The 21,679-nt window shown below is 48.5% G+C and overlaps 1 protein-coding gene across 1 annotated transcript in view; it reads right to left on the bottom strand.

Annotated features, from left to right (window-relative positions):
* Positions 1–285: 285 nt before the first annotated feature.
* Positions 286–21,679, bottom strand: part of EIF2A (eukaryotic translation initiation factor 2A) — a 52,586-nt gene continuing 31,192 nt past the window's right edge. The window contains exons 8-14 of the mRNA XM_077290765.1: positions 17,997–18,141; positions 17,049–17,165; positions 14,313–14,884; positions 8,122–8,232; positions 7,453–7,569; positions 6,815–6,880; positions 286–468 (exon numbers count right to left, since the gene is read on the bottom strand). Of these exons, the coding sequence (XP_077146880.1) occupies positions 403–468; positions 6,815–6,880; positions 7,453–7,569; positions 8,122–8,232; positions 14,313–14,884; positions 17,049–17,165; positions 17,997–18,141 (1,194 nt within the window). The 3' untranslated portion in view covers positions 286–402. The remainder of the gene's footprint in view (positions 469–6,814; positions 6,881–7,452; positions 7,570–8,121; positions 8,233–14,312; positions 14,885–17,048; positions 17,166–17,996; positions 18,142–21,679) is intronic.

The raw sequence follows: 21,679 nt of genomic DNA on the forward strand, positions 1-21,679 counted from the left end.
TCTGAATTGTTTTGTTTAAAATTCATTGTGGTCATGTCTATAACCAAAATTAGAAAAATGGTGTGTCTGTCCAAATATATATGGACCTAACTGTAGGTGGCAGGACGTATACCCATGGTTCTATGTCTCACAGTGCTATTAATAGGAAATTGCCTAAACTTTTCCTCACATCTGTTTATGTGCTCCACGTCTCCTTGAGTGGAATAGTAGATAATGTATATGAAGGATATTCTTGCAGTTTTTCTTTATATAAAACAAACAGACAAAAAAAAAGAATTACTCCGATGTGGTTGGCATGTCTATATTGTAAATCCAACATAAGATAAAAGTTTGAACAATGTCCATTAATCCTTTGCTTCCATGTACAAAACACGTCTTCGTATGTCAATCATAATACTGATATTATACTCCAAGCTCTAAGTCTTCCAGTTCCTTCAGAAGTGCGTCCTCCTTCTGCATCTTATCAATCTGTGAATGGGAGCATACAATTAGATAAAAATCATAACAATATCTTGCCTACCAATTAATATGCACGCATGCAATGTAACTAATGGTAGAAATTATGTTAAATTTTTGGGGGCTGTAAAGGGTATTTTTATGGTACAAGTTATAGTTTTCAATGTCAGCATTCACTTTACCATGTAATGTACTGAAAATAGAAAATTAAATTCAATATGGAGAAAAACAGTGAAAAAAATGTCAGTTTCATAACTTTTCCTCTGGTTTAGTCTTTATATTGTTCACTGTGTAGTAAAATTGGCCTAGACACTTTATACTACAAGTCAGTACCAGTGATGAGCGCTTGTGTTCGGATAAAGTGTTTTCTCTATCGCCTCATTGGGGGACACAGGAAACCATGGGTGTATGCTGCTGGCACTAGGAGGCTGACACTATGCAAATAAAAAAAAAGTTAGCTCCTCCTCTGCAGTGTACACCCCACCGACAGGAAGTAGGATATTCAGTTTAGCTTAGTGTCAGTAGGAGGTGGGCACGGGTCTTTCATTAGACCCTTATCTACCTCAATGTGCGTCGTTTTCTTTCAGGTTTTTCCGGAAGGGATACAGGGTGAACAGCCACACCTGTAGTCCCACAATACGGACTATGACTACGGCGTGTACTGCCACCCCGTATCCTCATAGATCCCTCAGCAGGACCTTGATCCTAGCACACATGCGTGCTTAGAAGTCCAGTCCTAGCTCCGTCCCACACCCACTCGCCCACCAGAGCCTGTCGGTTGGAGGAGACGAGGACGTCCATCACCAGCTCTCTGGACGTCTCATACCTTCCTTGGATTAAGGTTAGTAACGGACGACGTGGGATGTGTGAGGTGAGTATTTCCCCACCCGTCCCAGAGTAGGAGTAGCTCTATAGGCGTTAATATAGGATGCATACTAGGCAGCAGGGATCTTAATTGCAGACTGCATTTGCAGGCCGCTGCGCCCCTTCTCGCGCTGCTCTTTTTTCCGGCGCGGCAGCCTTTGCAGGCAGACGCGTCTGCTCCTTCCTGGCTGCGGCCGCTCTGCCTTATGCCTCGGCGCGGTTGCCTTTGCAGGCAGCCGCGCTGTTCCCTTTATTTTCGGCGGCCGCACTGTCTCCTTTTTTTTGGCGCGGCAGCCACACCTCTTCTTCTCCCGGCGCCGCGGCCTCTAATTTAGGCCCCGGCTTCTGCTCGGGCCTACTCTTCCGGTGCCGACTCCGCCCACTTCCTCTTCTCTCGTGCGGGCTTTTCTTCCGCCCGACTGTCATAGCCGCCCACCGGCGCCATCTTGTGCTCCCCTAAAGGCGGTTTAGACTGTACCCATTCCTGTACAGAGCGGCTAGCTCCGCCCACTACTCCCAGCCGCCCCATTCGGCCTGGGATCGCCGCTATCTTGCTGGGGAGCGTTCTCCTCCAGACCCGGTGGCTATTCCCATCCCCTTCCGATCTGAGTGCTGGTCCTTTCCCACCAGTGTGCGTCTGCACCGGCCGGCTTCCCCGCCTCCATCTTCATGCTGGTGCCCTGGACCTGTGTCCTGATGCCTGTCGCAGCTACAACCTTGGAGCAGACTACAGTACATTACACCTACTGTGAGTAGCGCTGCTTAGCAGTTCGGCACTCCTCTCTGCATCTCTCCTGTTCCCCTAACCTTCTGGCATTCCTTAGTAGGTATGCTTACCATGCCTAATCCTATAGGAGAGTGTTCTCGTCCTCCTTTCATGCAAGCCAGTCACTGGTGTAATTATATTCTATAACCGTGCAGACCCGTGCAGCCACTGGCGTAATGCAGTTACCGGTGTAATGCAGTTACTGGTGTAATACGTAATAGTACTCTAATACCGTGCAGTCAACAGTGTATCAGTACTCTAGACCCGTGCAATTACCGGCGTAATACGTAATAGTACTCTGGAGCCGCGCAATCACTGGCGTAGTAGCACTCTAGAGCCGTACATCACTGGCATAGTAGTACTAGAGCCGCGCAGTCCCCGGTGTAATAAGTGCCCTAGAGCCATGCAGTTACCAGTGTGCACTCTGGCAGCAGGGCGCGGGAGCGCCGCTCATTAGCCTAATATCTAAGACCCCACAACAGGGCAGTCTCTGCGACTTTATGCTCACAGCATCTTGGCACCTAAGTGTATGCCTTTATCTCCAAGGATCTCTATCCTCTCCTTTTTTGCACAATAAAGCAATTGTATGATTAAGGCTCTGGTAGAGCCGAAACGTCATAATTTCCTCTGGTCGCTTTCATATCACATAGTTGTTCTGTCAATAAATTTTCACCATTGCAATATACAGAGTGTGCGGTGTACTATATTCTATATGTACGTGGGGCTTCCACAGCCCACTACACCTGCACCTCGCTCCCCTATTTATCCTGAGTGCGCGCCAATTTTCTTTACCTAGGCTCCCCTCTAGTCACCACTCAGAGAGAGGTGCCCGGTACTTATCACTTCTGATTGGCTGCCGCAGCTGTTACAATCCGCACTCAGGTGAGTCAGAGGCGCAACTTTTACCGTGTGTTTCATGGTCAATAACGTCTGTTGTCTATTAACAGCTAAACAGAAGATCTACCACGTACCACAAGGCGGATCTCAGTGCCACATGGTGGACCTCATTGGCAGCATAAGTGGCCAGTCCACTTTCAGGTAGGTCGGACACGCCGGTGTCAGGTACTTCTTCAGCCACGCACTGGTCCTTAATTGCGTGTTGCTCCCCAGGGGCCTTTCCTCTCCATCAAGTTATTCGGGCGTACCACTAACTATCCAGTAGGTCAGTTTACAGTGCTGTCCTAGGTCTATCTGCACTATCCAGTGCGTTACTCCTATCATATATGATTTACAGTATTATGCGTTCTGGCTGTCTCTTATGGAGTCAGAGCCCATATAATACCTTGACTCATGATTGTTCACGGCACTATTCTAGGGGCCTTTGAACTACCTCAATGCAGAGCTTCCTATTTATGTGTGAGTACTTACCTCTTCTTTCTTACAGACACTGGATTCAACCTCGAGCTGCTCTGGGATTTTATTTCCGACCGTAGCAGAAACAAGTTCTCCCACCTCGGTTAGGAATTGGATCTCACTCTGTGCAAGCATCGTCCAGTGTACAAGGCTGCTCCACGCCTGGATCCAATGATGGGTTTTTGTGATAATACGTTCCTTCCTTCAGCAGGATTAATATCCCTTTCACTGTTATCCTCGTTTGTGTGGTGTCTTATACTTAGGTAAGTAGATCCACAAACTACAATCCTCTCCCCGTTCCAGAGGGTCCGGGACGGATAGGGTCACTCATGCCGTCATAGGTAAGGATCTTCCTTTTGGCAGTCAAGTTTTTTTCTGGGGCCTATGTACTCCTTCCTAGGGCCAAATTCCCATGAAATTGACATACTCCAAGTTTTCCATGGACTCTTCTTCCTTGACTGCTCATGTCCGATTGTGCCTATCAATGCCCATCTTGTCATGCTCTCTAGCAGGTTCCCAGTACCCTACGCTCAAGTCTTTTCTTGTCATTTCAATTTAATGGTCTTTTCTGGGTTTTCTCTTAGAATCCTTAGTCCAGCCATTCCAAAGAGAGAAGCATCTCGGTTTTCCTATATTATTCCCTCCCTCCTGAACTTACTGCGAACTGGACCTCTTCTCCATCTCTGGACCCTCTGGTTTCCAGTTTTTCCACCGATACAGTCCTCCTCTCCCACAGAGAGCATCCCTAAAGGATACCAACGGCGGACTAATAGTCCATGGCAAAGTCGACCATTGAAGTGTCCGCCGCTACATTGTGCCCTGCTTTTGTCTCCACCTAGACAGCAAAGTTTATAGATGCATGGGCTAAGCTGCTCCATCAGGGCACCCTTCATAGAGTCCGATCGGAGGAAATCGCTGTCCTTGCGGACTAATTTACTCTTGCAGGAAGTACATGGTATCCGCCCCCGCGGATGCCGCTGCAGGTGCTGCTTGGACATCTAGCAATATGGTGCCCTTCCGAAGGACCATTTGCTTAAGGCGTGACAGTACTTATCCTCTAGGAAGTCCCTCACAGCTTGCCTTCCGAGGGTTTCCGTCAGTTTGTCTCCAACTTGAACCAATTATTAAGGAGGTCATCGGAGGGACAAGTTCTCTTCTTCCTTAGACTAAACCTCGTTGTTCTCCTGGGACCGCGTGTGCTTTCCTTTATTTTATGAAAGCCTTTATCCAGGTCCTCCTTTTCTCTCCTGCATTTTTGCGAGGGGCGGGTCCATTTTCATTTTATACCTTCCTTTCAGGCTGTCAACCACTTCCAGAGTCTGTGGCAGCAGTTTTGTACATTGTGGATCTTCGGTTCAGTGCTCTGCCCTTACCTTGCCGAGGTTCTCACTGGCTCTGTTCATCATTCTTGATTCCCTTCTCTTCGTCCTGCTCGGATTCATCCTTTGTAGTGTTCTCTCATCACGCTACCGGGTCAGGGCGAGGTGCATCTATCCAGCTAAGGCCCTCTTTTCAGTATACGGGCTCGGCGTAGAGGCCCTCCGGCCTCCAAATCAACGTATGCCCGCAAAATCCGGTCAGCAATGTTTAGATTTACCAGGTCAGAGCAGAGCTCCTCCTTCCAGGTTTAAGGCACACTCTACCCGGGCAGTGGGAGCCTCCCGGCGGTGCACATATAGGGCCTCTGCCTTGCACCTCTACAGACCGATGATCGGTCCTCCACACGTTCGCAAAACTTCCATGCCTAGCTTCCGCGTATGCCTGCTTAGGTAGGAATATAAAGAAACCCGGCACTCAACTTATAGTGAATCTCGTAGGATTTTCAAGCGGTGGATACCGCGTCGCCAGGACTCGCACGCCCTCCGTTCTTCTCTCTCAGGCTACCGAGGACTTCATTAATCTTTATTCAGCCGGACCCTGTGAGCCTGCACACATTACAATCCTCTGATAAACAGCACTGGCAGATCTTTTCTGCCCTATTCCCTACAGCTCCCACAGGCAGCACGTTGACTGAAGAAGGCCAATACAGGCCGAAACGTTTCTTGCTTTAATAAATCCTACGAGATTCACTATAAGTTGAGTGCCGGGTTTCTTTATATTTATATATGGTGTGGAATCCTACCCGGGCACCCTCACGGGATAGTGCATACGGTCTCTTCTCTTGCTTAGGTAGGAAGACCTTGCAGGCGACGGTGGTGAGTTCCTCTGACCTAGATTGGAGTTGACGGCTGTTCCCACCCCAGGGACTGCTTTGGGACGTCCCATGGTTTCCCGTGTCCCCCAATGAGGCGATAGAGAAAACAGGATTTTTGGTTGCTTACCGTAAAATCTGTTTCTCGGAGCCTTCATTGGGGGACACAGCACCCTCCCAAGTTGAACAGCTCTGTTTATTGTGTTATACTGTTAACGTTTGAGTTCTTTGAACACTCTTTGAGTGTTTGAAACTGTTAAACTGTAAAGTGCTGTGGAATTTGTTGGCGCTATATAAAGATTATTATTATATTATTATTCTTTCTCTTTTACTTGTTGCTTCTCCTACTGCTTTCTCACTAACTGAATATCCTACTTCCTGTCGGTGGGTGTACTCTGCAGAGGAGGAGCTAACTTTTTTATTTGCATAGTGTCAGCCTCCTAGTATGCAGCAGCATACACCATGGTTTCCTGTGTCCCCCAATGAAGGCTCCGAGAAACAGATTTTACGGTAAGCAACCAAAAATCCTGTTATCCTAGTATGCTTGGGTGCTAACCGAGTGACTTTGGCATGCTCGAATAATATGTTCGAGACCCCGTGGCTCCATTTTCCCTGGCTTTTTCGACAGGCGCAACACCTGTAGGGATTTCCTACTTGTTAGGCAATCCCAGCACGTGTTGCGGCCTCCGAACAGCTGCAAGACACACAGGCACAGGACCTCAAACATATAAATTGAGCACACCGAAGTCACTCGCTTAGCACCCAAGCATGCTCGGATAACACCTTATCTGAGCATGTTCGCTCATCATTACATTACGAATACACCGTTACCAAATTTGAGGTCCTTTTTCATTATACTTTACTGCTTTTATAAAACATAAATAAAAAAAAAAAAGTTTGGTTGGGTCTTCAAATTCTGAGACCTGTAACCTAGTCAATGGCGCTGCATGATGGCTTGTTTTATTGTGGGACGAGTCTTGTTTTTATTGGTACCATTTTGGGTCAGATATATAGGAAGGAGTGTGAAAAGTGTAAGCTTCCTAATTTATAGGTTTAATTCAGGTTTAAGTATTGCAAAATGGTATAAAAATACATTTAATACAAAAACATCATTTAAACTATAAATCATTTTCTAAGGACACATTCTCTAAGATGAATGGTTGCCTAGAGAAGGACACATTTACCTGGTTCTTTTCCAATGACTTGCCAGATGCTTGTAATTCTTTCAGTTGCTCAATAGCTTTCAGTTTCTGCAAAACAATATCTACGTTAATGGCAGACGGACAAACTACAGCTGAAAGCCCCAAAGTCAAAGAACATAACAGGAGTGGCAGAGCCATAAATGATAAAGAAAAATCACAGAAATTTTTTATTAGTAAAAATTATAATCAGTATTCAAGGGAATTAGTAAGAGGACCATGATCTGGATTTTGGCCACATACACACACACACACACAACTCCCTATATTAGTAAGAGGACTATGACCTGGATTTTGGCCACACACAACTCCCTATGACAATACTGCTAAAATTTAGAAGTATGTGGTATCACCATGATTAGCATGTCAGTAACACTTCTTTTTCGAAACCGAAAGCAGTGAAAACTAAGTGGAGCATTTCTTTATTCTGAAAGTAATTATCAAAGGTCAGAGTAAATAATGCTGGCAATTACGACAACATTTTTAGGAATGCTTTGTATTTAGGACATGATAAGGGCGGACAAAATAAAGGTACCGTAAACTGATGGAAATTGGTACTATAGATGTCCGAATTATACTTCCCGAAAACCAGCCCTGAGGAATCATAGGTAGTAGCTGCTTACCTTTTTCAGATTCTTAATCTTTTTATCAGTTTCGGGGTCTCCAGTTGTTACAGTGGTTGGGGCAATGTTCTGGCTAACTTGCAAGACTGGCTCAGTCGGTTCATCTGCTTTGGCCTCCTGGAAGAAGAAATGCAACCTTTGTGTGGCTGAATTGACATTACATTTTTCCATACATTTGGTAATATACATCTTAGAAAAAAAGAATCTGCCGAGCTGGAATTTACCCATGCACTTGCCAAGGTCTGCTTCGGTCACTGTATTGAAAAACATGAACTGCAGAATTTTCCAAAACAGGACCGACAACATTTTTTTCTTATAATAGAAATCAATGACCTGTATCTAAAATGTGAGAAAAACAAACAAAAAACATCCAGACCCCTTTGATAAAATGGCAGCAGGTCTTTCAGATGCCAACTGTTTGTATTTTTTAAATGCTATTTTACGTGTGACAAACTTTCTGGCATTTTATGGGTCTGTAAATAATATTTACGTATAGAGGAGAAAAAGGATTTGAAATGGGATCTCCAAAGCAACACCCAGGACAACGTCATAAGGAATGCAGTGACTATCATCACACACATTTTTGGTGGCGTGGCAACAGGTCCTCCTTGTGTGACTTGTCTCGTCCCCATTGGTCCGGACACCGCATTAGCACCAGGCCTGGAATACCTGCTTAGCAGCTTTCTTTGCTTCTCTCTTCTTTTGGTTCTTTAAAGCAGTTTTGGATATCGGCTTGTCGGTGGACTGAGGCTTTGTGCTCTGCGGAGGTTCCTCTTCATGCTGAAACAAACAGAAACATAATGTGGAACCTGCTCCAAATCTATCAGCACAAAAACTATATTCATCTCTAGATTTTCTGATAAATCAAGAGCCTTGGTGACTTCTCTGTATTGCAGGTTATGTGTTTTGAGGCCCACACATTTGGAGTTTTCTGGGAAAAGCTAACATGTCTGACCCTTTTCTTTGAAACCTGTCATAGTTTGAGGATCCGGAATCCCCCCATACACAATACAGAGACAGCCTCTCTACAAGCAACTTAATATATGCCTCTTTTCAAACATTTGTTAACCTCTGAAGGACTGAGCAGTTTTTAGTGCTTAGGTTTGAACTTCCCTTCTTCCAAGAGCATAGCCATCTGAGGGCTTGTTTTATTGTGGAAAATGTTGACTTTTTTATGACATCAATCATTTTACTATCCAATGTACTGAAAAATGGGGAAAAAAATCCAAGTTTGGAGAAACTGAAGAAAAGCAGAAAAGCTGCCATTTTTCGGACTCTTTATTTTCTGTTTTCTATGACTTTGTGATAAAAAATTACCAGATGACTTTGCTCTGTGTGTCAATGTGATTATGGTGATACCAAATATATATTACTAGATGGCAGCCCGATTCTAAAGAATCGGGAGTCTAGAATCCATATATACTTTATTTATTCAAATGTAAGAATAATACAATTAATAAATAATAGTAAGAAAGAACAAAAAATGGCTGCACTCACCAGCTATTGACAATTCTTGACAGTACGGCACATTTCTGATTGGTCGCTCGCGGCAGGCGGCAACCAATCAGAAAAGTGCCGCGCACCACGAAGGCATATATCTTTGTCCACCCTGAGCGGGTGTAGGACGCTGGTGACGTCACTTATCTCCGGACATTATCTCCGGACAAAGCCACGGAAGTTGGCACAAATTGCCGGAAGTAGTATTCTAGGCAATTATATATTAGATTTTAATGTTATCAGTGTTTACCTTTGAACGTTTATATTGTATTGTCCTGTCACCAGCCATGTGTACGATTATCGGCCGAAAGCCTCTCTGGAACCAATAATCACCCCATGTAAAGGTATCTTTATAAGTTAAAGATTCAGAATACTATGACTTTTATCATATCCTGAACAGTCAAGTTTTTTATGAACCGTTAAGGTTTTCTGGTTGAAGTAAAAAAAAACTCTGAGTGTTTACAGTTTGAAACCATAAAATGTTGAAAAATTATGTCATTCTTGAGTATATCACTCAATGGTGCTCATAAACGTGTCAAATTTGATCTATAATATACTTTAATATACGTTACTTTAATCTTTAATATACTTAAGAACAGGGCCCCAGACATCACACAGGGGGTCTGAAACACCGCACAGTGGTCCAAAATATCGCTGTGCTCTGCCTGGGGCCCCATATGCTGCCTGGGGCCCCTGTGCTCTGCCTGGGGCCCCATATGCTGCCTGGGGCCCCTGTGCTCTGCCTGGGGCCCCATGTTCTGCCTGGGGCCCCTGTGCTCTGCCTGGGGCCACTGTGCTCTGCCTGGGGCCCCATGTTCTGCCTGGGGCCACTGTGCTCTGCCTGGGGCCCCATAAGCTGCCTGGGGCCCCTGTGCTCTGCCTGGGACCACTGTGCTCTGCCTGGGGCCCCATATGCTGCCTGGGGCCCCTGTGCTCTGCCTGGGGCCACTGTGCTCTGCCTGGGGCCCCATATGCTGCCTGGGGCCACTGTGCTCTGCCTGGGGCCCCATATGCTGCCTGGGGCCCGTGCTCTGCCTGGGGCCCCATATGCTGCCTGGGGCCCTTGTGCTCTGCCTGGGGCCCCTGTGCTCTGCCTGGGGCCCCATGTTCTGCCTGGGGCCCCATGTTCTGCCTGGGGCCCCATATGCTGCCTGGGGCCCCTGTGCTCTGCCTGGGGCCCCATATGCTGCCTGGGGCCCCTGTGCTCTGCCTGGGGCCCCATATGCTGCCTGGGGCCCCTGTGCTCTGCCTGGGGCCACTGTGCTCTGCCTGGGGCCCCTGTGCTCTGCCTGGGGCCCCTGTGCTCTGCCTGGGACCACTGTGCTCTGCCTGGGGCCCCATATGCTGCCTGGGGCCCCTGTGCTCTGCCTGGGGCCACTGTGCTCTGCCTGGGGCCCTTGTGCTCTGCCTGGGTGTAGGACACTGGTGACGTCACTTATCTCCGAACATTAGCTCCGGACATTAGCTCCGGACATTAGCTCCGGACATTAGCTCCGGACAAAGCCACGGAAGTTGGCACAAATTGCAGGAAGTAGTATTCTAGGCAATTATATATTAGATGGACATTTCCTGAAGGAAATACATGGTGCTTGAACAGCGCTACCAGCTTTACAGCAGCACTTTTCACACACGGGACTGGGGGGCGCGCTTACTTTTGCACCCGGGGCCGGGGGCGCGCTTACTTTTGCACCCGGGGGCGCACTTACTTTTGCACCCGGAGGCGCACTTACTTTTGCACCCGGGGGCGCACTTACTTTTGCACCCGGGGGCGCACTTACTTTTGCACCCGGGGGCGCACTTACTTTTGCACCCGGGGGCGCACTTACTTTTGCACCCGGGGGCGCACTTACTTTTGCACCCGGGGGCGCACTTACTTTTGCACCCGGGGGCGCACTTACTTTTGCACCCGGGGGCGCACTTACTTTTGCACCCGGGGGCGCACTTACTTTTGCACCCGGGGGCGCACTTACTTTTGCACCCGGGGGCGCACTTACTTTTGCACCCGGGGGCGCACTTACTTTTGCACCCGGGGGCGGGGCTCCTCGGCCTCCGATTTGGTTGGTGGGGCCCCTCGTCCTCCGATTTGGTGGGTGGGGACCCTCGGCCTCCGATTTGGTGGGCGGGGACCCTCGGCCTCCAATTTGGTGGGCGGGGACCCTCGGCCTCCAATTTGGTGGGCGGGGACCCTCGGCCTCCAATTTGGTGGGCGGGGACCCTCGGCCTCCAATTTGGTGGGCGGGGCCCCTCGGCCTCCAATTTGGTGGGCGGGGCCCCTCGGCCTCCAATTTGGTGGGCGGGGCCCCTCGGCCTCCAATTTGGTGGGCGGGGCCCCTCGGCCTCCAATTTGGTGGGCGGGGCCCCTCGGCCTCCAATTTGGTGGGCGGGGCCCCTCGGCCTCCAATTTGGTGGGCGGGGCCCCTCGGCCTCCAATTTGGTGGGCGGGGCCCCTCGGCCTCCAATTTGGTGGGCGGGGCCCCTCGGCCTCCGATTTGGTGGGCGGGGCCCCTTGGCCTCCGATGTGGTGGGCGGGGCCCCTCGGCCTCCGCTTTGGTGGGCGGGGCCGGGCCCCTCGGCCTCCGCTTTGGTGGGCGGGGCCGCTCGGCCTTCGATTTGGTGGGCGGGGCTCCTCGGCCTCCGATTTGGTTGGCGGGGCCCCTCGGCCTCCGATTTGGTTGGCGGGGCCCCTCGGCCTCCGATTTGGTGTGTGCTCTGCCTGGGGCCACTGTGCTCTGCCTGGGGCCCCATATGCTGCCTGGGGCCCCTGTGCTCTGCCTGGGGCCCCATATGCTGCCTGGGGCCCCTGTGCTCTGCCTGGGGCCCCATATGCTGCCTGGGGCCCCTGTGCTCTGCCTGGGGCCCCATATGCTGCCTGGGGCCCCTGTGCTCTGCCTGGGGCCCCTGTGCTCTGCCTGGGGCCCCATGTTCTGCCTGGGGCCCCTGTGCTCTGCCTGGGGCCACTGTGCTCTGCCTGGGTGTAGGACACTGGTGACGTCACTTATCTCCGGACATTAGCTCCGGACAAAGCCACGGAGGTTGGCACAAAATTGCAGGAAGTAGTATTCTAGGCAATTATATATTAGATACATACAGTATAAGTATATATATATATATATATATATATATATATATATATATATATATATATATATAATTTTTTTTGCGTAACTACTTTTTGAAAATGAATAAGGCTGGTTTCACACTTGCGTCTGTGCGAGCAGCGTTTGATCCGCATGCATCATGCATACATATATTTAACATGGTGTATGCATGAACATGCGTTTGTATGCGTTTGCCTGCTTTTGTGTACGCATGCGCCGTTTCGCGGCGAATGCAACATGTTGCATTTTTGGAGGTATCAAAAATCCATCAAATATGCGCAGGCATGCGGATGAGTGTGTTAAAAAAGAATTACTGTCTATGGGAACGCATGCGTACGCATGTCCTTGCGTACGCATACGTTTGATGCGCTTGAATACTTCGGACTGCGCATGTCCAGGAACTGATTTAGACACGCCCTCCTGGAAATATCGAACGCATGCGCATAAAAAACGCAAACGCAGGCAAAAACGCATACAAACACATGCAGCGTTTTTTTTTAACATCATGCGTAAGCTGATGCGGATAAAAACGCTGTGTAAACATGTGTTTGCGTATGCCGATGATACGCTGCGCACATATACGCAAATGTGAACTTAAGGTACCTTCACACTGATCGATATCGCTAGCGATCCGTGACGTTGCAGCGTCCTGGCTAGCGATATCGTTGAGTTTGACACGCAGCAGCGATCAGGATCCTGCTGTGCCATCGTTGGTCGGAGCAGAAAGGCCAGAACTTTATTTCGTCGCTGGATCTCCCGTAGACATCGCTGAATCGGCGTGTGTGACGCCGATTCAGCGAGGTCTTCACTGGTAACCAGGGTAAACATCGGGTTACTAAGCGCAGAGCCGCGCTTAGTAACCCGATGTTTACCCTGGTTACCAGCGTAAACGTAAAAAAAAAAAAAAACACTACATACTTACATTCCGGTGTCTGTCCCCTGGCGTTGTGCTTCCTGCACTGAATGTGTCAGCGACGGCCGGCCGGAAAGCAGAGCACAGCGGTGACGTCACCGCTGTGCTTTCCGGCTGGCGCTTACACAGTGCAGAGAAGCACAGCGCCGGGGGACAGACACCGGAATGTAAGTATGTAGTGTTTGTTTTTTTTTACGTTTACGCTGGTAACCAGGGTAAACATCGGGTTACTAAGCGCGGCCCTGCGCTTAGTAACCCGATGTTTACCCTGGTTACCAGAGACTTCGCATAGTTGGTCGCTGGAGACCTGTCTGTGTGACAGCTCTCCAGCGACCACACAGCGACGCTGCAGCGATCGGCATCGTTGTCTATATCGCTGCAGCGTCGCTTAATGTGACGGTACCTTTAGCCTAACAACTGCAAAAAAAAAATGTCCTAGCTTTAGTAGCCATACTCTGAGAAACTTACATTTTATTGATTGGTTGACAGAATTGTATGGGACCTTGCTTCCTTTAGTGAGATGTGCGGTTTTTATTGATAGCATTTTGGGGTCTATATAAAACTTTCTAGTCAATTTTTTTATTCCATTTTTTGGTGAATTTGAGCTAACAAAAAAAAAAAACCCCAACGATTTCACCATTTTAAATTTTGTCTCATTTTTGTCATTTGCTGTATGGGATAAATATTTCAATACTTTATTAGTTCACATAACTTTGCACCAACGATGTGGAATATGTGTTTTTTTGTTGTTTTTTTTATAGACTTCCGTACTTGCGTTTGGGGAAAATGGGGGGGGGGGGATTTAAACTTTTAATTAATTTTCTCTATATTTGTGTTTAAATGTTATATATTTTTTTAAAGTGGCCTACCCCCTTATTTCCAGCAGTCCTGCTGGTTCAGTAAAGTCAGTATATGAGCGGATAATTCCGGCTTCCCTGATAGTCTAGTATAGTGAAGGGGCTATTGCCCGAATCTTTCATGATGTGCTACAGTGAAAGTGTTTTGGGAATTAACAGGATTAATACCAAGTTCCTTTGTGGTCCAGATAGTGGAGGGGTTAGTTCTTATATATGGTGATCAGTAGTTGTCATCGTGCACTGACACAATGGTAACATAGGAACAATCCAAGTGATGCTTAATCGCATCAATAGTAGAAACTGATCCTTTTTTGTATTAAAAAAAAAAAATAAAAAAATCACAGAATTTCCCATTTGTGTAAACCTAAACCAAACTCCATACATCATGGTGCATACAGCGTCAAATCACCTTGATCTTCTGGCGGGTTATGCATCCTGGTGTTTGACTGTGTCTCCTGTACAGACATTATGTGAACTGTGGCAAGGCTTACTTACCAATTTATAACTAGTCACCGGCTTGTTCCTCAGGGCAGGCGGCCTGTAAGCTTGCGCTGGCTTGCTGTCCTCTGCTGGCATTTCTCCCGGTACAGGCTGGAAAAGGATGGGTTTTGCTGGAAAGACGCCATCGGCAAATGGTTGCCAGGACACCTGCCACAGTTCTGTGTTGTTTGGCACATCGTACTTATGTAGTATCGAGCCAGTGTAGTGCCAAATCTTGTATCCATTGCCGACTCGTAATCTTGGAGAACAAGTAGCAGTAACTATATGCTCCCCATCGGGGCACCAGGAGAAAAATGTGGCATCGGCAGCTGTTGGTTTGGAAATGAGTTTGTAATTTTTCATATCCCACACTTCCATTTGTCCCCTCAAGTTACCAAAGCCAGCTAGAACCAAAATATGTCCCTGAGGGCTGTAGAAAGCAGCGTTCCGGGGGCCAGTGCCGAAATCAAATATGGGATCGCATTTCAGATTAAAAATTGTGGCTTTGGCAGGCATGAAGCCGTACACCACACAGAACTCGGTCGCATTTTTGTTCCACACCACATCATAGATTGGACCATTTTTAGCTGGAAGAAAAGAACATTTTAAAAAATTAATTAAGTACAAAAACAGGCTAATGCAGGCACACTTTAGTGTTAGGTAAGTGAACAAGCCATATATACTGCCAAGACAAAAGTGCAGCACAAGCTTCACAAGAAACTAGGCCAAATGTCCAGGCACGTTGGGCCCGATATCAGCACATTTGTAGCCTCCTGCTCCAGTGTCTATAACATAACATGCCGCCTCCTAACGGGAGATAAAGTGACGTAAGCCTCTTTCCTTAACGTTTTGTTTCTTTACCCAAACAAAATATGTGCCCCCTAGGATACATACTGAAGACAATGTCATTTACTTTATTAACCATTTAACCCCTTCAGGCATATGGGCGCACATGTGCACCTTGTGCTTGTGTGTGGAGGGGGTCATGAGTGGAGATCCCTCCACACGCAGAAAATGCTGGCTACACTACACAGCTGGCGTCTGTGTCTAATAGCCACGGCCGGAGCAGAGCTCTTATTGCTGCTGTTAATCATTTAACACGCCGCTGACAATCTCGGACAGTGGCATTTAAATAGAAATGTGTCAGCCCCACCTACCCCCTAGTGACACTGATTGGCTAACCCTTACAGCCAAGGGTCTGTTGAAGGTTCCCCTTTGCTGCCATCTTGGTACTCCTCTGAAGCTCAGCTGTAGGTTGAGCAGGATTCAGCGACTTGTACTATATATGTCAATACTGTGGTATGGGAATTATACAGTACAGGTTCATAGGACTAAGAGTGGAAAAAAAAAGAAGTTTTTAAAAATATATCTAATAGAAATAAAACATACAGTGCTTACCAGAGAGCAGAAACGACGATCTATGCCCAGATGAGTTTAAGCTTTCATACAATGGCAGCACTTATGTCACTAACGTATTGGTATCTGTAAGCTAATAGCAAGTAAATATGGCCAGGACTGCTCTCTGCAACAGGCTTCAATAGTTACAGGTGCGCTAACACCCTGGAAATACATTAGTTCTGATTAATATTTTTAACCAATATAATAGTTACTAATTATTAATGATGGTTACACTTGTGCTGCCGATACGACAGGTCACAATGACCTTATGTAAATAAAAGCTCAAGACCGTCCACATATGTACCTAGTGACAACCAGGGTCTAAAGGTACCTTCACACGAAGCGACGCTGCAGCGATAGCGACAACGATGTCGATCGCTGCAGCGTCGCTGTTTGGTCGCTGGAGAGCTGTCACACAGACCGCTCTCCAGCGATCAACGATGCCGAAGTCCCCTGGTAACCAGGGTAAACATCGGGTAACTAAGCGCAGGGCCGCGCTTAGTAACCCGATGTTTACCCTGGTTACCAGCGTAAAATCTAAAAAAAACAAACAGCACATACTTACATTCACGTCCCCCTGCGTCCACTTCCTGACTGACTGAGCGCCGTACAGTGAGAGCAGAGCGGTGACGTCACCGCTGTGCTGCTTTCACTTTCACTTTGCGGCGCTGAGTCAGAGGAGGAAGCAGACTGCAGGGGACGCAATGTGAGTATGTGCTGTTTGTTTTTTTTACATTTTACGCTAGTAACCAGGGTAAACATCGGGTAACTAAGCGCGGCCCTGCGCTTAGTAACCCGATGTTTACCCTGGTTACCAGTGTAAAATATCGCTGGTATCGTTGCTTTTGCTTTCAAACACAACGATACACAGCGATCGGACGACCAAATAAAGTTCTGGACTTTATTCAGCGACCAGCGACATCACAGCAGGATCCTGATCGCTGCTGCGTGTCAAACGAAACGATATCGCTAGCGAGGACGCTGCAACGTCACGGATTGCTAGCGATATCGTTATAATGTCGTTTCGTGTGAAGGTACCTTTACAACAACCCAGCAATTCTCTAGATTACTCTCCTGCACCTAAACCTTTACACACACATTGAGCAGGGCGAGTGCTGCATAGAAACATGGGGGAAACAAGGGGTTTTCTAGGTGATGTTACTCCTATCCGACTGTCATTAACATTAGATCAATATATACAAAGAAAGACAATGTTGCCCATATCCAGAAGCCAATGATAGCCTTTGTGCTATTGTGGCTATGATTAAGATGAGTGTGAATAAGGAATAAAGTGCTGGATCTGAACCACGTCTTTTGTATTCTGTAGAATATAAGGGGCGGTTTTAGACTTACGTAATTGTACAACTGCGCTTTCTCCATTCACCGCAATGTAATGCAGCGTCTGCTCCCCATAGTACGAGGCTCCCGTTTTGTCCACGTCAGTGCTGGCAGTCACTAGTACCGCAGTGGCTGTTACAGAACAGGAATAACGACATTAAGGACAGGAGGTGTGAGAGTAACGGAGCCGAGCGCACTCCTCTACAGTCACTGTCCAACCTGATCACAAATGTAAAGAGATTACAGCAATGGCAGATAGTCACAATATGCTGCTCATGTCCAGCAGGATTATACAAGGGTCTTGTATGCATGCATGGGTGGTTTCACCATAGCTCTATTTTTTATCCCTTTATTAAGGGAATCTGTCAGCAGGTTTTTGCTATGTAATCAGAGACCTCAATTCCAGTGACGTGTCACTTTCTGGTCTGCACGTTGTTATTCTGATACTGCTCTAGAGCTAGCGGTACTCAGAATGCTGAGCTCTGTATAACCCAGCCCTCACAGATGATTGGCAGCTTTCTGTGCACAATAATTAGTGGTGGGGATAAAGTTACACAGAAGTTGACCAGGAGGCATGAGACACCTAGTCCTGTAGTGATAATCTTCTGCTGATAAAACACTTTATATTGAACCAACACCACACAGCCTAATGAGGGACACACCACTGGAAACAGGGTCTCTGCCCCTACATTATGCTACTTTCGGATTCCATAGCAAAACCTACTGACAGATTCCCTTTAAGAGATATTACAATTTCTATAAACAGCAAAACGGATCAAAGAAATAGAAGATGAAAAATCCCACCACCACAAAGATAAAAAGACAATTAACACAATATAAACCATATGTTTAGCAAAATGCATGGTTGTCCACATTAGGATCCATTAGTGTAAGGTCTGTGATTGTTAATGTCAGATACTGAGAAGTATCCGGGCAGTGCCACCTACACGACCAGATCATTACCTTTAGAATTCCACAGCATCATCACTCGATCAGCTTTGAAGAAACTTTTATTAGCAATGGCAGATTGAGGGCCAGTGAAATTGGGGTACTGGTACAACCTCACAAACGATGGGGCACCTTTACTTCCAGGAACATATACTACTACCTAGAAAAGAGAAACATTATTACCGGTCAACCGATCCATGCCAAATTACCCCAACGGGTTGTCTGAAGCTGAAAACTGTGATTCTGAGAATGATTTTTTGTGAAATATTGTACTCCATGATGGTCGTAAAATTTGTTTGATGTGCGATCATTTGTGAAAATCAAAATATCACAATTTTGGAGAAAATTTTGGCCTTTTGATCACTGTGATAGGGTCTATTGCAATAATCAAAAGTCAGGAACCAATAAGAAAAATCCCATCTGCAGCCGGGTTCCTGCTGGCAGATCTCGGCGGGCGCACTGAAGAGGAGGCATTAGATGACGGAGGGCCGGGGAATGGTGAAGGTACAGAGGGGGGTTTGGAGACATCATGTCTCTCTCCTGTGACATGTATAATCATGCCACAAGAGAGAAATTATTATTTATTTATTTTTTTAAAGTGATCGTTATTCATTGAATAACGGTTATCACGTGATCAGGAACCGCAAAAGCCAGATCTGATCATGTTTTGCAGGGTCACAGCTACACCTGGTAGCAGAGACCCCAGAGACTTACTGACTCTGGGGAAAGGGGGGGGCTGGGAGTTCTACCCTTATTCCCAATTGCTATATTAAAACAGCAATGAAGGAATAAGGCCTTTTAGCGGACACTGTTTTATTGCGTATGGTGGGTCGATAAGGGGGTAAAAGCAGGGATGGAGAACCTTTTCTCGGCCAAGGGCCATTTGGAATTTTATAATAGTGTTCGGGTGCCTTATAAAATTATTAACTCAAACATTAGCCAACTACCGTATATTTATTCAAACATTTAAATAACTTGCAGCTTCCCCCCCCCCCCAACACACAGTATTGTAGCGCTCCTCCCAACACACAGTATAGTGGCGCTCCCCCCAACACACAGTATAGTGGCGTGCCCCCCCAACACACAGTATAGTGGCGCACCCCCCAACACACAGTATAGTGGCGCTCCCCCCCCCCAACACACAGTATAGTGGCCCCCCCCCCCCCCCCCAACACACAGTATAGTGGCGCTCCCCCCCAACACACAGTATAGTGTAGTGGCGCCCCCCCCAAAACGCACAGTATAGTGGCACTCCCTCCCAAAACACACAGTATAGTGGCACTCCCTCCCAACACAGTATAGTGGCGCTCCCCCAACATAGTACAGTGGCGCTGCCCCCCAACACACAGTATAGTGGCGCTCCCCCCAACACACAGTATAGTGGCGCTCCCCCCCAACACACAGTATAGTGGCGCTCCCCCCCAACACACAGTATAGTGGCGCTGCCCCCCAACACACAGCATAGTGGCACTCCCCCCAACACACAGTATAGTGGCGCTCCTCCCAACACACAGTATAATGGCGCTCTTCCCAACACACAGTATAGTGGCGCTCCCCCCCAACACACAGTATAGTGGCGCTCCCCCAACACACAGTATAGTGGCGCTCCCCCCAACACACAGTATAGTGGCGCTCCCCCCAACACACAGTATAGTGGTGGTCCCCCCCAACACACAGTACAGTGGCGCTCCCCCCAACACACAGTATAGTGGCGCTCCCCCCCAACACACAGTATAGTGGCGTTCCCCCCAACACACAGTATAGTGGCGCGCCCCCAACACACAGTATAGTGGCGCTCCCCCCCAACACACAGTAAATAGTGGAGTTCCCCCCCCCCCAACACACAGTAAATAGTGGAGTTTCTCCCAACACACAGTATAGTGGCGCTCCCCCAACACACAGTATAGTGGCGCTCCCCCCCCAACACACAGTATAGTGGCGCTCCCCCCAACACACAGTATAGTGCCCCTCCCCCGCCAACACAGTATAGTGGCGCTCCCCCCCAACACACAGTATAGTGGCACTCCCCCCAACACACAGTATAGTGGCGCTCCCTTTCAACACACAGTATAGTGGCGCGCCCCCCAACACACACAGTAAATAGTGGCGTTCCCCCCCAACGCACAGTATAGTGGCGCTCCCCCCCAACACACAGTATAGTGGCACTCCCCCCAACACACAGTATAGTGGCGCTCCCCCCAACACACAGTATAGTGGCACTCCCCCCCAACACACAGTATAGTGGCACTCCCCCAACACACAGTATAGTGGCGCTCCTCCCAACACACAGTATAGTGGCGCTCCCCCCCAACACACAGTATAGTGGCGCTCCCCCCCAACACACAGTATAGTGGCGCTCCCCCCCAACACACAGTATAGTGGCGCTCCCCCCAACACACAGTATAGTGGCGCTCCCCCCAACACACAGTATAGTGGCGCTCCCCCCCAACACACAGTATAGTGGCGCTCCCTTTCAACACACAGTATAGTGGCGCGCCCCCCAACACACACAGTAAATAGTGGCGTCCCCCCCCAACGCACAGTATAGTGGCGCTCCCCCCCAACACACAGTATAGTGGCACTCCCCCCAACACACAGTATAGTGGCGCTCCCCCCAACACACAGTATAGTGGCACTCCCCCCCAACACACAGTATAGTGGCACTCCCCCAACACACAGTATAGTGGCGCTCCTCCCAACACACAGTATAGTGGCGCTCCCCCCCAACACACAGTATAGTGGCGCTCCCCCCCAACACACAGTATAGTGGCGCTCCCCCAACACACAGTATAGTGGCGCTCCCCCCAACACACAGTATAGTGGCGCTCCCCCCAACACACAGTATAGTGGCGCTCCCCCCAACACACAGTATAGTGGCGCTCCCCCCAACACACAGTATAGTGGCGCTCCCCCCAACACACAGTATAGTGGCGTTCCCCCCAACACACAGTACAGTGGCGCTCCCCCCCAACACACAGTATAGTGGCGTTCCCCCCAACACACAGTATAGTGGCGCGCCCCCAAACACAGTATAGTGGCGCTCCCCCCCAACACACAGTAAATAGTGGAGTTCCCCCCCCCCAACACACAGTAAATAGTGGAGTTTCTCCCAACACACAGTATAGTGGCGCTCCCCTCCCCAACACACAGTATAGTGGCGCTCCCCCCAACACACAGTATAGTGCCCCTCCCCCGCCAACACAGTATAGTGGCGCTCCCCCCCAACACACAGTATAGTGGCACTCCCCCCAACACACAGTATAGTGGCGCTCCCTTTCAACACACAGTATAGTGGCGCGCCCCCCAACACACACAGTAAATAGTGGCGTTCCCCCCCCAACGCACAGTATAGTGGCGCTCCCCCCAATACACAGTAAATAGTGGCGTTCCCCCCAACACACAGTATAGTGGCCCACCCCCCAACACACAGTATAGTGGGGCTCCCCCCCAACACACAGTATAGTTTGCGCTCCCCCCCAACACACAGTATAGTGGCGCTCCCCCCCAACACACAATATAGTGGTACTCCCCCCAACGCACAGTATAGTGGCGCTCCTCCCCCAACACACAGTAAATAGTGGCGCTCCCCCCAACACAGTAAATAGTGGCACGCCCCCCAACACACAGTATAGTGGCGCGCCCCCCCAACACACACTATAGTGCAGCTCCCCCCCAACACACAGTATAGTGCAGCTCCC

The sequence above is a fragment of the Ranitomeya variabilis genome, chromosome 2 (assembly GCF_051348905.1).
Source record: "Ranitomeya variabilis isolate aRanVar5 chromosome 2, aRanVar5.hap1, whole genome shotgun sequence".
NCBI classification, from domain to species: domain Eukaryota; kingdom Metazoa; phylum Chordata; class Amphibia; order Anura; family Dendrobatidae; genus Ranitomeya; species Ranitomeya variabilis.